The 18783-nt window shown below is 39.5% G+C and overlaps 1 protein-coding gene across 1 annotated transcript; it reads left to right on the top strand.

Annotated features, from left to right (window-relative positions):
* Window positions 1–4655: 4655 nt before the first annotated feature.
* On the top strand, window positions 4656–18375 carry LOC308377782 (nuclear GTPase SLIP-GC-like; the record flags this gene model as incomplete). The annotated part of the gene is made up of 18 exons (XM_080854519.1): window positions 4656–4781; window positions 8970–9647; window positions 10535–10637; window positions 13193–13415; window positions 13517–13729; window positions 13848–14042; window positions 14693–14880; window positions 15041–15077; window positions 15176–15268; window positions 15352–15439; window positions 15643–15776; window positions 15867–16043; window positions 16166–16323; window positions 16406–16535; window positions 17568–17676; window positions 17772–17905; window positions 18065–18149; window positions 18320–18375. Coding segments are annotated over exons 1-18 (2802 nt in total). The 5' UTR covers window positions 4656–4780.
* Window positions 18376–18783: the final 408 nt, after the last annotated feature.

Genomic DNA, 18783 nt, shown 5'->3' with positions numbered 1-18783 from the left:
TGTTGTCTCCACTCTTACTGTGATCCCACTGGAAAAGAGCCTCCCAAAGAGAAAGGAGAGCAGGGAGAGTTCAGGACAGCCAGGAGGAGAAGGAAAGAGGGTGGAAGGAGAGATGTATCAAGGACAGAGAGAGAGAGAGAGAGATTAAGGACAGAGAGAGAGAGAGAGAGAGAGAGAGAGAGATTAAGGACAGAGAGAGAGATTAAGGACAGAGAGAGAGAGAGATCAAGGACAGAGAGAGAGAGAGAGAGATCAAGGACAGATAGAGAGAGAGATCAAGGACAGAGGGAGAGAGAGAGAGAAAGAGAGAGATTAAGGACAGATAGAGAGAGAGAGATCAAGGACAGAGGGAGAGAGAGAAGGAAACAGAGAAAGAGAAAGGAAGCGCCGGGACAAACTAACGCAGGTCGACATTCTGCTCTCCTGGACTCTCCTCCACCCCTGAGTCCTGTCTCATGCTCACCACTGCAGTTACCCAGTACCCCCCCCCCTCTCTCTCTCTCCTTTTCCCTCCCTCCCTCTTTCTGTCGCTCTCTCTCTCTCTTTCTCCGTCTCTCTCCCCCTCGCTGAAACACTTATCCAATGCTGTCTCACCATCAGCAGCCATGAGCGCCACTGACGGTCTTGCCACTGTGTGCCCAAACCAAAGACACAGCAGGACATTAGACTGCATAAAAAGGTCAATGAGGACACAAATGGTGATCCATAAGATCAGTGATGACACAAGGCCCAGACACCTGATAACTTAAGAGCTGAGGCAGAGTTTGTTGAACAAGAGCCTGTTGAACATATTTGATGTCATGATGTCACAAAGGTAGTTTCGACAAAATGGGGTATATAAGTGCTACTTAAACCGCTACGACTCCCAGCCAAGAAAGGTTTCCCATCGAATTAAGAGGCAAATTGTACAATGACATGATGTCAGCAATGACAATGATTTAATGAAGTCTGAACAAGTACAACTCAGACATCAATTAATCTAATTTGGTTTATTTAATTTGGTTACATTAAAGGGCTGGATCTGAAAATCCTCCTGGTGAAGCAACACTTCTCTTTACTCATGCATGGCTACATTGTGAGCGTGATTTCTATGATATCAACTCGGGTTAGGCGTTAGTTCCTTTTCAATTCCCATGATAGTCTTGTTTTGTGCCTGCTTTAGTTGTATAATTTTGCCATAAAACTACAAAATTCAAAGTACTTTATTGTCATTGTCACAAAAACAATGAGACAGAGGAGGCAGCACAACAACAACAATATCAAACTAATTTGAAGTAACTAGACATTCAGGGTCTGCTCAGTGCAGTAAGAATCCAATATCTTCATATGTTAAATATAAACATATCATAATATATCAAGACGTTTAGCTAGCTATCAACCCCTAAACTAAGAAGGTAAAGACAGAGCCTGTCTACAGGAAATGTTGGATGTTAACTGTTAGCTTGTTAGCTTGCTGGTTACAGGAAAAGGAGGAATATAGCATGAGCTCTGGAGCATTCAGTGAGACATAGTTTTTCTTCTTTAATCTAAAAAAGTTTCCAACTTATTTTAAATAGAAATCTAGGTAGTCACAATGAATTACCAGAAGACGTTAGCTTCCTCAAACATGAAATGTATGATGTTAATGGTCGTTTATTAAGTCTAACGATCTAAACGCAATTAAAATAGAAGTAAGATTCTTAATAATACCAACATACTCTATATCAAAATGCAAGTAGGCGTATGTAGGTTTTAGGGTGATATATTAGTAGAAAAGGAACATGGTTGGTTGCAATATGCAGCTTCGCCACTAGATGCCACTAAATATAACATTATGTGCCCTTAACACAATAACATCAACAATAACTACAGATGTGATAGAGAAGTTTGATTGCTCAACAGCAGCAGGGGATCGCAAACATTAACCACACAGATCAGACATGGGAATGAGAGCAGTGCACAGGAAAATGTGCCAAAGTGTGTAGAACAAATTATACAGAACACACCTACATCAATGCATACAGACATCTCTAAATGAATCATCACATTACCATTACCATCAACATCAATCAGCATCTCCCTTGCAGAGACTGGGGTACACATGCGCAGATCACATTAATGTGCATTTTGTTTATCAATACATTGTATGCAAACAAGAGCAATCAGTTAGGGAACTCTTGTATATTTGGTTAAACAAAGTATTAGTGCACATGTGGTTTGAAGACAGATGGCAACAAGGGCGTAGGTTTGCATATGGTCCATAGGGACTAGTCACGACCAAAGTTTGGGAAAGACACAATTGTCCCCACCAATATTTTGTTAATTTGAATTTCCTGTTAGAAAAAAATATTTTGCACAATATATTTGCAAACTCATTCATATTATTATCTTTTCTATGTTCGTTGCGCAGAAGAGTGAAAAATACATTTCCAAGTTTCCAATGCGCCCTCGAGCCTGCGAGAGAAGAGGCTGTCATTTCTCTGGTTGAAAAGGCTCACGTTCTCAGCGAGTGAAAGCAGAGCTCTGGCTCTGAAAAATGTTACCCATGAATGATATAATTTACACTGCCAATCAATTGGGATGTCCAAACATATGTTTGGGATATCCAAAAAAAAAAGGACAACAAAAAGAAGCAATGTTTATACGTTAAAAAATGTGGAGAACGTTTCTTATTCATTTATTTATTCTTATTTGTTTTCAGTGCAGAATACTGTTTTGTATTTAGGTTTTTTTTTTCCTTATTATGTTTCAAATATTTAACCATGTATAAAACCATATAATAGCCATATAATAAAAAGGGCAGTGTTCCTACCAAACATGAAAACAAACCTACGCCCTTGGATGGCAATGAATGCGGTAAACTGTGCCAGTTCATCAGAGCGGGTAGTGAGCACACATAACAACGCCAGCTGCCTTTGCTTTCTCAACAAACAAGTTGAGCTGGTTTGATTCTTCACTGGTTAATAACAGGGGCAGTGGGATTTATTTTGTGCAACAGGAGCAGAAAAGTGGGCACTAGGCATGTACCAACAGCACTGGAAAATGGGTGCTGGATTTGAGAATGCTGGCTGATGTTGTAGCCAACTCCACACAAAGTCCACACAAGACCAGTGGAGATGGGTGTGTCAGTCTATTGTTGTGACAATTAGGAGACCGGACATGGTGTTTTATTCTAAGTGTGAGCACATCATTTACTTTATTGATTTAACAATTCCCTTTGGAGGAAACACTTAAAGTATGCAAAACTGGTAGTGGAAGCTAGGCAACAAGGTTAGAAAACATACACAAGACCAGTGGAGATAGGTGTGTCAGAGGCTTTAGCTGTAGCTAAATCAACCACAACACTTCTGTTGGACGACCACTCAAGGGAGCCTTATAAAGGAGATCACCTGGTGAAAGGGCAAGCTATAATATAAGGGTTTATCATTATCATCTCTTTGGATGCCATGTATGGAGGACCAAACCTGCCATAATTAGAAATGAATGAATGAATAAATAAACGTCCACATCCATGCATTTAGACAGAAATAAATGAATAGGCCTACATGTATTTATTTATTCATTTATTCCTTCCAATTCCTATTCCTATTCCTATTTCTTTTTCTTTTTCTTATTCTCAATATCTTAATGAGATGTGTCAATCAAAAATAGGTAGGCGGTATTTGACAAACCATTGGCTAATCGTTTTCAATGCGTTGTATCAGATTATGTTAGCCTTACCTTGCTGTCATGGAAGACATAAAAAGGGCAATTGCCAGAGACTTGGCCAGGCTGGCCGATCTCGTTGAAAACTAAAATGTATATCCAATCATACCTTAGCAACCGCTACTAAGAAAAGAAGGTCCGACAACTTTGAGGTCTGAGTAGCATGGCGAAAGTGTGCCTACGGGACTTGTAGATCTGACACAAGGTACCCTGAGAGATTAGAGGGACACGTCGTTTTTGTTCACATTTCCAAAGCCCAAAACATAGGAGGAAAGTTGCCACCTGTGGATTAAACAGTGTGTGAGACCCCACTCAATACATCGCAAAATACACATATGTCTGCTCCAAATCAAATGAAGCTGCTTGCAGTTAGCTAGCTATCTATCTAGCAAACTGCTCTTTCGCTAGTTGTGATCTATGGTTGTGATGACCTAACTATCTAGTTGAGAGAACATCCCCTAACATAATCGAATACAACACATTGAAAACGATTAGCCAATGGTGTGTCAAATACCGCCTACCTATTTTTGATTGACACATCTCATTAACATATTGAGAAGAAGAAATAGGAATAGGAATAGGAATAGGAATAGAAATAGGAAAAGGAAAAGGAATAGGAAAAGAAATAGGAATAGGAATAGAAATAGAAATGGGAATAGGAATAGGAAAAGGAAAATGAAAATGAATAGGAATAGGAATTATTTCTGTCTAAATGCATGGATGTGGCCATTTATTTATTAATTCATTCATTTGTAAATATGGCAGGTTTGGTCCTCCATAGCCATGTAGTAGTTTCGTTTTTCGGGGAATTTGATTTGATTTTCTACAGACGACTGGTTTACGCTTATGTTCAATGAAGAACTGAATTTAAGTTTCATTTTCCAGGAACTTGAGCGGGAGGCGTTGCTAGTAGAACTGGTTTGGATTGTAGATGTCCATGTAAGCTACTACCCAATGCCATTGCCTGAGTAATTCAATTCGTCGTCACTTGGCTAAACTTTAATGCGTTGCAGTTTCAAAGCAAAAGACAAATTCGAATTCACTGCTACATTAAACATAGCAAAACAGCTAGAAGAAGAAGCAACACCTGCCAAACAGTAAGTTATTCACTCCATCCAGTTGTATTGCGTATTTCTTATTAATTACAACTTTTTAACCCTCTTCTTTCGCCGCCCTGATGGTGGTGTAAAGTTACGTGCCTGTCTCAACCACTGCCACTGCTTTTCCCAGTCCTTTGGTGTCAGGTGAAAACACATTTCAACTTTTCGAAATTAAAATTATGAATTTCTCGTATTTCAATTTCTTACGGAAATACACGAAACTATACGGAGTGTTTGACGCGATTGGTATGACACCACCTTTACCAAATTCTATAGAAAAGTAACTCGTTAGGCTTAATTTCGCTGTTACCATATTATCAGGAGATCTGTATTAAACGCCAATAGGTTAAATAAACATAACAGACACACACACACACACACACACACACATAATACACTAGTACCCCACATACTGTCTTTGTTCGTTGTTATTCAGTGTGTGATTATTTAAAAAAAAATGATCCTTATTCATAAACAAGTACAAACGTGAACCAGAATACCGCCAGGCCGCAGAGTTGGCCTACTTCATCAATTGTAGAGGAAAGCAAACAATCCAAATCGAAAATAGCAATGCATTGCCGTGTAAAAAAAGAAAAAAAAAACAGGAACAAAATACCGCTTTTGTCACCAGATCTTGAGCTGAATTAATGTCTCCGTATTCCTGTAGCTTAGTCCTTTAACTTGCTTTGTGATCGGTCCAGAGAATGCAGTAGTTGGAATGTATTCAATAAACACAAATAAACAAATGGGCGTTACTACAAAACTGGCCTTTGGCTGCCTGAATCGTATTTAAGTTTAAACTTAGCTTGCCGCCACCTCTCCATTTACATACCACCGTGAGAACAACAAACCTCCCCTTATGTGCGTTCACCTGCCTCACTACAACCCATGAGCGTACCTATTTAAGTGATAGCCTGCTTATGTTTTGGCCTAAGTGTTTGCTAAGTTACTGTCCCATAAGTATTTCGATCAGTGGGATAAGGTACACATATCATATGGCCCGACTATATTATTTCCAGCATTCATATGTGGTGCCTCAGAGCCTATAACTGACTGTTTTTCCAGCACCTATGGTATGATTAGACACTCAATATTATGTGAACCTCAAACCTTAATGCCATAAAAGCAGTTCAGTCCTTATACATTTTTTAAAAGCTGATGTTATGAGAATTTCAATTGATCACTAGCCCCTTATACATGTGTCAATGTGATCCGATCACATCGCGTCTGTTCCGATAGAAACTCGCGATACGGTTACAATTGCCTCATGTAGCACTGGCCTAGATGTGATCTGATCGTTTTTCCGCCGATGTCTGAGCCTTTCGAGAGAGGTGGTTTACACCGATCGTTCAGCTCAGAAAAGGGCGTGTCAAATCAGGCCGATGTGCATTGGGGGAGGCGGTGACAGGAGGCTAGAAAGTTCTTGCCTATTCTTGAAAGGAGACTGATCCAATAGGCTAGTAGGCCTACAATTTTTTATCATTGTAATAAAACGCAATTTGGTACACCATTTTAATATGGTACAAGAGCAATCCGAGATTTCTGACCTCCAGCAAGCCGGATCATCCTGGGGATGTCCCAGGACCAAGATCCACCTCTTGTGAAAATTTCAGAAAGATCCGCCCAGTAGTTTCTGAGAAATCTTGTCCACAGACAGACAGACAAACAGACGGACAAATAAATTAACGGACCCGATCGCATAATCTCCTTGCTGGAGGTAAATATAGCCTTTTGCAAAATGAAAGAAAGCATATAAAGGAAACGCCAACTCGAGCCTATTAATTCCGAAATTTCACCACATTGTAGGCTATATACTGTAACAACCCCAACACTTGCCTGCTTCCCTCGCAAATCAAAGTTTTCCGACTATTTCTTTTACCTTCTTTCTTAGCTGTTGATGTTACTGAGCTAGAAGTTTAACTTGTTCTGAACATCTCGCACTGCCAATGCCCAATGTCACTTCTGAGTCGAATCACTCCATCATCTCTTTGAAATTCCTTATTCCGAGTGGTAGGCTACAATGACTGGCTGTTTTAAAATTCAACTAATAGCCTAACGAAACAAAATAACCCAGGCAGTTTCATCTACGAGACGTTAAGGCTTCTTCCAATACTGATAGGTGTCTCATAGCTTGCAGGTTTGCGGCGCTGCAAGGAGACGCGACATTTGAGGGATCGTCACTTAATTTAAACCTTTTTTGCTTCCGTTAGTGTGTGTGTGTGTGTGTGTGTGTGTGTGTGTGATAGAGACAGAGAGGACTCAGTGAAACATCGGAAAACACTGTGTCTCGTAAGCCTTAAGCTTAATCACCCCCACAATGAAATATGCCATTACAGTCGCGACAAACTTCTTGGCATTGTGGTGCGCCCAAAACGCAAGCTATAAACGTAGCCATCCTAATGTAACCAAAATATACCTCTGCTGATATGCCTAACCTTCGTTCTATTTAGAATTTCTCTTAGCACTATGCAGGAATAAAATAGCATATACAGTGTCAGGATTTAGGCGAGAGCGCCTGGCTTCTATAACGCGCCCTGCTGCACTGAAGGAGTGTTCACTCGCAGCACTTGTTGCTGGAACGCATAGAATTCGTTTTGCAAGGTGCTGTAGTCGTGGGAACGACTGGCCTTGTTTCTCCCAAAAGGAAAGTAGATTTTCCTCTGCTGATCCCGCGTCTATATGGAAGTTTGTAGAGAGATTGCGGGGGAGTAAAATGCTCCGCTGCCAAAGTAGATTACATGTTTTTAACTTTGGGGTTAATTCCCTTTCCTTTACGTCTGCTGCTGGCTAGTAAATAGTACAGACAGCCGGAAAGGTAACAAACGGAATGAAATAGCTACACATTACACACGCTATGTTTTAATAAAACCCACGTCACTCACATACTGGTTAACACTGTTACAGCACATAAATGTTTGTCGCTCCAAACTATGCGTCACCGTTGTCCCTCCCTGTATGTGCTCCAGCCGCACCATTTTACTTGCAATGTGAATAATTTAATTTAAATATGCTTATTGGCATTTGTTGCACCTTAATCATTTTCTACAAACATGATATGCTATGTATGGTGTAGTAGACTGAGACTCTATTCACTACTGCACAAAAACTAGACACGTTTGCAAAACTAGACGTTTGCAATGAAGTAGCCTAGGTAAAACAACTTTCGCCAATATCTCCTTAAGGGAGATGGGTTATGTGCTCAAATTTCCTGGGATCAAAGAAGACGTATTCATGTGCAAACTAAAAATCACGTCTCAGGATTGCTGCGCATGCAAGTTATTCCGGGTGTATCAACTGTCCCCATGTCTCAACTGTACTTATACCACTGTCATATAATTATGAGTTCAGTAAAAGACGGAGCAAACACAGTTTTCTACCGTTGTTGAAACACATCCACGCGTAGACTCGTTTTCTTTCCGTCTGAGAGTGTTTATTCAAAGAAAATATTAAGAACTATATGCTGATAGAAAGAAGGGAACTTTAAGCCACTACACTGCCTGTAGTGTGCACGATGCGGATCCACGTTGATGTTGTTAGTAAACAAACCAGGTGGGAGCACATCTCCGTCGTCTTTGCGCATGCCCGAGGCAAGGTAACCGGATCACATTTTGCACATGTAGACACGTAACGACAAGAGCCAATTCCCTTAAAAATGTTCACACCTACATGCGAATACGATACGATAAACTGATCTGATCACATTGACACATGTATATGGGCCTACTGTGTTGAAGGGGAACACTAGTTTGCATTTCACCCAACCCTGTGTGTTTCCTTAGCTACATTTGAATATCATGAATACACGTGATATAGGCCCATGGTGTATGACGCCGTTGTCTCAGTTGGTACATGAGAGCCCCTATATGCCACAAAATCAACTATACATATTGAGTCTGTGTCTCCAGCTCCTGCAATTCAGAACACGACAGCACCGGGATTGAGAGAAAGACAAATCACAAAAGTTCTCACTATGTTTTAGGCATTTTGAATGCAAAAAAAGAATTGTAAAATCGGGACTGGTTTATTTTAGCATGTATCTGAACAGAGGCTGTTTTCGACAGTTAACAGGCAACTATGCCAAAATGTATAGTTTATTCAAGTGATTATCTTACTTTTGCTCAATCTTAATTTCAGTGATTTAGATTAATTGTGAATTAAGTTTAAATTTGGTTTAATCTTCTGCAGTGAGGCTTGTGTTGCTGGGGAAGAATGAACTGGACAATGGCCGAGTGGGAAACCTCATCCTTGGAAGAGATGCATTTCAGACTGAAGAGGTTTGTGAAGAACTTGTAAGCGAGAGAGTCAGAGGAAAGGTAAAGGGAAGACCCATTACAGTTATTAAAACTCCTGACCTGTTTCATCCCCAACGCACACAACCTGAGCTCTCGGAGGCAGTGAAAAAGTGCTTGGACCAGTCTGCTCCAGAGCCTCATGTATTTCTACTGGTGCTGCAGCCTGACAGCTTCTCAGAGGAGGATAGAGTCAAAGTGAAAGCCATACTGAACTTGTTCAGCGATGAGGCCATGAACTATACCATTGTACTAACTACTTTTAGAAGTGTGCAACATGTCTCTACAGCTTACGCTAGTGAAAAAGAAGACCCTTTAGGCCTGATCATACAGGAGTGTAAGATGAGGCATCAAATATTTGATGAGGTTAACAGATCCGACAAGAGTCAGGTTCTTAAACTCTTTGAGAAGATAGACAAGATGATGGAGGAGAATGGGAGGAGACATCTCACCTGTAAGGAAGTTGGGGTGAAACCAGGGGGCTCATTACTTCCAGAGAGCAAACAGAAAGCAAAAAGAGGAAGAGAGAGTGATCCTCACAAAGACAAAGAATGGAAGAAGAAGAGAACAGGAGGTAGGAACCTGTGACAAATAATTTGTTTAATCATTTCTATAAAAAGTGACTGTGGGTTACCATATGATCCTATAACAGACAAGTTACTGATAGTGTCATCATTCCATGGTAAATACTGTGTTACATACATCTGTTCCACACTGTAAATAATGGTGATAAATAATAAAACATCCTTAGGAATTCCTCAATAGTTAGTTTAATAGCTGAATGATAACAAGATGAACACGATGGTTTGTTAGTTTTGGAACGTTTTGGTTTTGCACACATCCAACAGCCCTATGACTTCATCCAATCCATTCACAATCATTCTCATCTAAGTCTTAGATTAAAGGATTAGTCCAACCTGTCGTTATACTGTGGTCAGATGTGTCAAAAAGACATGGACTTCCACATTTACTCTCACTACAGGTAATTGTCAAAGAACAGATATTGTTAAGGGTCTTATGGTCTTTCAATTTATATATATTAAAGAGATTTTAGCCTGTGAGAAGGTGAATTCTCTCCTCCTCACCGTGGCAAAAAAGGGATGGGGCCCTTTAAGACTTTTGGACTTAATAATGGTTATGGCTGGGCTCACCTGCTTCCAATGTTGGAGCCAATCAAGCAAACGTGGCTGTGCCCTATTTAAAGGGTGCCTCATGTGTAAACGAGAGACTGGCTGAGAGAGACAGACATGAGAGGCCGTGAAAGGTTTGCAAACAAAGAAACCACTTCCCTTTTGTTTGTTTATTTTGTGGGCTCTGTGTTGGGGTTTATAGCCCCTTGTAAATAAATATATATATATTTTTATAAGAAAGCCAAAATCTCTTGTGCAGTGTTTTCTTCACCCAGTCCAGTCGCCACATCCCAAAAACAACGTGGGGTCAACCGTCCGGTCCTTCACACAGCCATACAGCAAGCACAAAAAGTCATGGCACAGGTTCAACACGGACTTGAGGAGAAAATCATTAACCATGCCAAGACCAACACAAAATTCATGAACTTTATCAGGTACATTGTCTGTTTCAGTAAAATAGCGCTATTTAACATGCATGATAATGTTTTCCCAAATCTGTTGTTAATTAAAACAAACCATCTATCTATCTATTTGTATGTGCCGTAAATCCAATTGTGGCCGGGGTTTTTATTTACTTAGGCTGCACAGCGCACCGGCCTTTATTTGGGGCAGGCTTGCATAAGGGGCAGGCCTTTTTTACTCACTTATTATACGGCGCTTCAGAATGTTCCAAAAAGTTCCGCAGCCGGTTGCACCAGTCGAACGTAAGTTCTAACTTAGGCTACGATGGACGTAGATTGCCCCTACGTTCGACTTTACACTCTACTAAAAAAATTGCAGTTGCACCAAGCAGATAGTTCCAACGTAACGCTAAGTCCTAACTTAAATTTTACACCTCCAAACTAGTTGGTGTAAGTTCCATATCTCCTCAAACCATCATTGTTAGTAACAATAGATAATTATCTTTGGACAAATGCATTTGTCAAGAAACATTCATGACGTTAAATCAGACGGGCTACACACATCACGTCATGTTTTTATCCTCGTTCACTCGTAGCAAGCGACAAGACTATTAGCTAGTGCTAACGTGATGCTGTCGATCTGACATAGCTAGCTAGTAAATGTTAGACTTCAGAAACAATGTAAACATATGATATTAACAAAAACGGCAGCAATGAGAAGTAGACCAGACTACAGGTTAACATTAAGGGGTTAACATTAAGCTCAGTTGCTGATTCAATAGTGTGAAAGACCTAGGACAGATGTTTTATTCCGTATCAGGGTATCTGGTTGTGAGGTCGACTGGTCTGCTTGGCAGTTAATTCAGTTAATTCGGTTAAAACATTCTTCACGTGAAAATATTTGCTTAACAACTCAACTTACCTCCTCGAGGGATAAAACATAAAAAAAAAACAATTCCACCCCAGCTACTACAAACCATAACGTGTGTGAACAATGGCTAACTCAGACAAAAACTCACGACACACAACGAATACATACAAAGCAGCAATAAGAAGATGCAATTTATTATAAAATCCGCCATCAAATAGCTTAACCTCACGCATATACCGCCCTATAGGGTGGCCAGGCAGTCATGTCAATTTAGAGAATAAATGTCGGTTGAACTGTTTTACCCTCTCATTTTCGGGTGCTAAACGCGTCTTAACTCAACACATGTCATGTGTAAAGAAACTCGCCGGTACTTCCTGTTTACATTGTTATCTGTAATAATGATTGGCTTGAAATTGTCTTAACGTCATTAAGTGCGACACTGGTACACTTTACGAAGTACTAGTTAAGTTAAGACTTAAGTTACGCTGGTGCAACCCAAATTTAGAACACCTTTAGTTTGAAACTAGCTATGTCGAACGTAGGGTTAAGGAGAACTTTACGCCCTAACTTACGATCCACCTTACGTTCGACTGGTGCAACCGGCTGCAGTTGATTTGAAAAATAGCTTTCACGAGAGCTAGCATAAACTGCTAAATACCGAATTCTCTTATCACATTTACAAACAGAAATTGTAAGTGATTTTTTTAATTATCTAAACGGCATTAACTGCACTAACACGAAATATAAGAACAGCTCAAGGACGCTTGACACGGAATCAAACTTGCAACCATCTAATTACTATATGACCTCTCTACCTCTGTACCACTGTCGCCCCTCACAGTATGCACCAGCATGGTTGATTGAGGCAGGACAAAATAACATTACTTTACCTTCAGTTAATTTAACTAATATGAAGAGGAACTGGGATGTAGACCTAAGTTTGTTAAATAGCATTAACCTGCCCCTGAAACGACAGTGTCCTAACTGTCTAGCTATCTACCTTAACGGTGTATGTATACTTGTGCATATCGATTGGACCTTCGTAAATGTTCTTCTTTATATGTTCTTACTGTGTTCGAGAATGAGGTAAATATCTTTACATATCTTGTATCATAGCGGGAGTGACAGGGGAGAGAGGAGGAAAACAATCTCACAACCTGACCGTGTACTGGGCAGATTGACTAAATGCGGAGCTGTTGGTAGCCCAGCCAGTTGGAAACAGCATGTGAACCAAACCACTTTGAGGAATAGGGGGATCATGATTATTCCACACTTAAAAAGCTAATTATTTTACTTTTATAATAAGCACAGCTTGTGTCGTCTTCGATATTGCATATTACTTTATTTAAAAAAATCCAATGTTTGTTGGGGGGGACAACTTTATGGTAGGGGGGGGATGCGTCCCCCCCGGGATCTCGGCCTATGAGTAGGCTGACACGTTTATTTTTTTATTGCAAAAAGCCCATAAAATTAGCCAACAACATTGAACAGGAGGAGAACATGTATTTATGAAATGCATTCAATTAAATTAAATAGTGATATCTGCTTTTTGCTGATGGACTGATGCTGGTAGGCTACAGTAAAATAGGCTATCGACCACGCCCCTGGCTACTATCTGAAGCCCGGCCTCTAATTGAATCCCGGTCTATATTTGAGGATTTACGGTATCTGTCTATCTATCTATTTATCTATGACTTGTTTGTTTTTTTGTGTCCAGGGACATTATGGCAGATCTGCTAAAGAAAACAACACAGAAAACCACTATTGGTGTGTTTGGAAAGACGGGAGATGGTAAAAGCTCCCTGATAAATGCCATCCTAGATGAAGAGGAGCTGTTACCGACAGGGACAGTCGAAGCCTGTACATCAGTCATCATACAAGTGGAGGCTGGGGCTGAGAAAGACCAGTACACAGCAACTATTGAATTCATCTCAAAAGAGGTTTCCTACAACTGTTACATTACCACTGTCATACTGTAATGTAACAACTCACATCCTATGTTTAAAATGAATACTGAAAAATACTTCATGTTCATTTGTAGGCCTGGGAAAATGAGCTTAAGAGCCTTCTAGATTTTCTAGCGGAACAAAAGGAGAGGGATGAAACCATCTGCACAATGGCAGAAGAAAAGATCGAAGCACTGTATGGAACGAACGCAACTGGAAAAAGCTTTGATGAACTGATGAAGGACGATCGTTCAACATCTTTTGAAGCCATGCTCAGGTTAACCACTAAAACCATCTCAAAGTTTCAGGTAAGTTACAGTTCTTGTAGCTGTAAATTGTAATTGAATGTGAGTTCAAGTGAGTTTATTTACAGCTCACATTTGTGAAAAATTATTGTCTTCTAAGTCTTATCCCATGCTCAAACAGGCCTCAGATCTCTCTGAAGCAATCAAGCCTTTTATTCAACATTCTGAGTCTGATCTTGGGGGACTCTATTGGCCAATAGTGAAGACTGTGAAAATCAAAGTGCCAGATCACAAAGAGCTTCTACAGAACATTGTGCTAGTTGATCTCCCTGGAAATGGAGACTGCAATCAGACCAGAGACGAGATGTGGACATCGGTAAGTGCTCACTGTAGTGCTCTTTGTCACAAACTGAAGGAGATTCTGGATGCATGTGCAGGTTAGCGCACAACTTATTTGAATGAAACAAATTACTTAAAGGAACTTTCAGGATTCCTGTGTCAGACCTCAAGTTTAGACACCATATTGACAGTACAATCCCACACCTAATTAAACAAGTGGAAAATGGATTATTGTTTCAAAACAGAAGAAAGCCAGAATAAGCAAAAACAGGTGCAGTTAACGATTTGACTACCAAGGTTAACTGAGGGACAGCAGTATAAACAAACCCAACATAGATTGATCAGCAGGAGGACAGAACCAGGGTGTGTCATCATTAAACAAACATTTTTTTACTTTCATAAATGATTTCATTAATAGCATTTATTATTATTCATAGGTATTCATGCTTTTATTTTAGCAAATCTACAGGTTCCAATTACATGAAAAATATCATATTTGGCAAGTGAATTTTGTGTGTGTGTGTGTTTGGGGGGGAAAGTTTATAATTTCAATACAAGGACAATTTGTACAGACACCTATTTTATTTTTCATACTGAATAGATGAACCCGGCTTGGATTCTACTGAACTAGTTGTTTGTAACCTATTCCATTAAACCAAACAACAAAAACAATATATTTTCTTCCAGAAATTAAGGGAGTGCACAGCTGTTTGGGTTGTGAGTGATATCAATCGAGCCGCATCTGACAAGGCAGCCTGGGAGATCCTGAAGAGCAGCATGACAGATATGGTACAGGGAGGGTCATGCACTGGCATCACTTTCATCTGCACCAAAACCGATAATATGGAACCAGAGTCTTACATGAGATCAAAAAAGTCAGTCTTTCTTTTTAACCTAAATGTTTTGTCTATGTAAGTGTATGCAGTCCTAAAGAGTGTGTTCATTGTACTATCTATTTGGTTTATTATGTTATTAGGTTCAAAACAGTATGCACAAAACTACAAAAATTACCTATTTTATTTTCACAACCCTTAGACTGAACGATGGAGATCTACAAATCACAGCCGACAATGTAAGTGAAAAATGGATTCAAACCGTTACCGCTTCATTAGATGATAGATCTATGCCAGATTAAATCCAAAGTGAATTATTATTCTCCCTATTTCCCAGGAGTCAGAGAGAAAGCTTAAATGCATACAGCACAGGAATAACTTGGCCAAGAAGCGAATTGAACAAACCTTTGAAAAACAGTTTCAACTCCAGGTATTTTTTTCGTCCAAAAGGTGTTAGTGATATATTTTTGTGATCATACAGCTGGCTGATTGACTGATTCTGATTTTTTTCAGAAATATAACATCAAAAAATGTCCAGTGTTTACTGTAAGTTCAGTGCAGTTCTGTTTAAAGAAGCCATATCTGAAACAGGAGGACACAGGTAGAGCATCATCCGTTTTACTAGTTGTCTCTTTTTTCATTAGAGGGGTGTGTGCTGTTCATCATCACCCATAAAGGGAGTTTGTTTATTTCATGAAGTTAGCACAAACTGAGCGGATTCACTGTCAATTTAGTAATTATTGCTGACAAAGACAGTATGTTTTTTCTTCATTTCTTTATTTGAAAAAAAAAAAAACACGGAAGAGATACCAAGGCTGAGAGAGGTGCTGAGGATTCTTAACCAAAGTAACGCCAAAAGAGTGGTCTCACAGTATTTTACAAGTGCCACAGGGATCCTGTCCCTCATACAGACATCCAAAGATAACGATGAGGAGATGGTAAGTGTGTAATGTAGGCGTCCTTGTGTTGTCTGTAAATTAGTCTTATCTTGAGGAGAAACTCACATGGTTCTGTGGAATGTGTTTCAGAATAGGGACAAAACTAAACTGCACTATGAGCTGAGGAAGAAGCTGGATGATGGACTTAATTGTCTAAGGGCTGATCGTTTAAAATCATCTTTCGAACTGGAGGAGTGCCTCTCAGATGGAGTTAACAAGTCAGAGATGAAATGTGCTGAAATAACCAAGAAAAACGTGGCTGTACCAGTAAGCGCTTCTCCTTGGCAGATTACCAAAGTTATTTTGTAGTATGATATGTAAAACTGTTACAGATCTACCATGCTTTAATCCACATTTAATGAATGAAACATTCAATACCATTTCCTCAGCCAGGCAAACATGGAGGTGGACACCATCAGACACTATCAGCCTTGTGCAGAAATAAAGGTTACCTCAGGTCAAAAGATGGAAAAACAAGAGACCTGAACAAGTCTTTGGCTTTGGCTTTGTATGAAAGCATCAATGAAAAGTTTAATGCCTTGTTCCCGTAAGTATTGTTACAGTCGTCTAAACAGTCTTATTCATACAGAGCCTACCGGTGTACCATGTGTCCAATGTAATGTGTACAGAAATGAAGGGGAAACTACGGAGTCAGTGTGGAAGAAGGTTAAAGATTTCAGTGTCTGCTCGATCAGTGTCACTGAGGGCTACAGCAACCGTGCAGCAATGACTCACATTCTGAGGTTCTTAAAAGCTGAGGTAAGCAAGAGTGTTTACACTGCTCTATCTCTATCTTTTTGGTAAATATATCACCAAACACTAGAAAAACTAGCCTCAATATGTTATAATTACAGTAAAAATATCAGTACCACATCTACTACGGCTGGAAAAAAACACTTCAACATTCGTTTGTAAAATTAATTTTCCTATTATGTGTCCCACATTTGACTAGTGTGGTGAAACAACTACTTTTCCATGAATTAATTTAACTTTTGTGAATTTGCCATCATGCATATGTTCACAATGTGACTCCACTATAAAGCCTTATTGCTTTATTTGGAAACTTCTGTTGGCCTTCTAGTACTGTTTCATTAGTACTCTCTTGCACTGTTGTACAAACCTACACTTTCACTCCAAGACGAGGAATGCATAACGATGCATTATGTTGTCATTTTGCTAGAATGTCTAAACTAAATGTACTGAAAGGGTAAAACTTGATGGAAATTATGTGATGCAAGATAGTAGGGGAAAACACTCTTACACTTTTCAGTCTCACAACCACTTGTTTAAAGCAGCACGACGGATCAATAGCTATTCACGAACGGCATGCTAGCAGCTAAAACTAACGAAATCTCTTGAAATGTGCTGACTTTGACATTATGACAAACTAGTTACTTAACGACTGTCCTTACACAGTCAAACACCAAGCAAGTGCAATACAAGACAAAGCAAGACGGCAAATAAGCTACTTACTAGATCTGCAGAAAGTCAACAAGTCAGGGCGGCGGGCTGCGGCAGGCAAAACTACAGAAGGCAGTTATATGCCTAAGGACCCTTGTATCACAATGGCACGGAGGCGATTCTCCATATTAAAAGTCATTGTAGCGACCCAATTTTTTTTAAGCTGTTATTTTAAGGTTAAACTGCTTATCCTAACCCTAATTCTGAAGTATAATTGTTGCATAATGGGGCTTTAAGAGGCTCGTCAATAAAAGAAACCAGTTATGTTTTCAAAATATACTATTGTGGTCTTAATGCAATCTTGAATTGATTTCTCATGAAAATATACAGGAAGCCAAGCTGAAGCAATTGATTTATAGAGAGATTGCGCAAAAAAAGAAGGAAATATATGCATCAATCACAGATACAATCAAAGAAGAAATGCTTCCTGGCTACAACAGTAAGACAGTGGAATTGTGGTTAATTCCTCAAATACTTATTTGAAGATTATGTAATTTTGGTAATATAATCCAAATGTTGCTTGTTTGGCTGCAGAGGCTGAAGAATGTGTTGGACTAAAATCCATGATGGCGAAGCAATCAGTACTGAAACAACATACTGAGTCACTAAAGCACACCATGTTCAACAAATCAAAGAACAGGATGCTGTTTTCATTCAGAAATCTGACGGTTTGTTCACTTTTACATGTGAAGTTCAGAAATTTAAATTATTTAGGATTTTAGAATTCTTTAGGAAGATTCAGGTACTCTGGTGAATCGATTACTTCAGGAATCTTTAAACAAAATGTTTGTGTGACTTGAATCTTTTTTTTTTTCTTTCCTCGCAAGAAACCAATCGAGATCATGTTGAGAGAGAAGCTAGTGGAAGCTATGGCTCATGCACTGACTGAATCCAACTTCCCGTTTAGCATGGGTAAGTCAGAAACTCCACAGATCTTCATCATATCCCATATTGATCTGCCTGAACAGTAAACTCACATTCCAATGCCTTGCTTGGACAATGAAGTGTCTATAGCGCTGGGATCATTCAGCTGTCATTAATCACACGAGAAAGACGATTGACTGTGTTCTTCTTTGTTGTAGATGTCAGCGCTCAAATGAAAGAGCTGGAGAGGTTATCTGCCCTAACTGATAAATAACAGCGCCAATAATCTAATGAAGAGTGGGTGCGGAAAACAGGTTTTTGTGAAGCCATGTAAATGTTTATGGCTGGGCAGGCAGTACAGAAATTACATTTTAATTCAATTTAAATATTTTATAGATCATGTAGATACAGTGTGTTCAAAACTAGTGAGGTATGGCTAGGAAGGTCCGTCTTTGTCATGAGCGTCGGTGGTTCTACTGTCTCTAAACTGTCAGTTTAAAATAAATGTAGATACCGTTAGTAGAGTTTGCTTCATTAAAAGTGCAGTATGAAGAGGCTGAAAAGTTGTTCTTTGTAGCTGATTATACCTCACATTACATAATTTAAATTCAGACGTGCAGTTTTAGTGAATTTCTTTAATGTAACTACTGTCTATGAACCTACTGCCTATTCAATGCAATAC

This window comes from Sprattus sprattus (genome assembly GCF_963457725.1).
Source record: "Sprattus sprattus genome assembly, chromosome: 16".
NCBI classification, from domain to species: Eukaryota; Metazoa; Chordata; class Actinopteri; order Clupeiformes; family Clupeidae; genus Sprattus; species Sprattus sprattus.
Note: the sequence above shows the minus strand (reverse complement) of the source record. Positions and strands in the feature narration are given on the sequence as shown.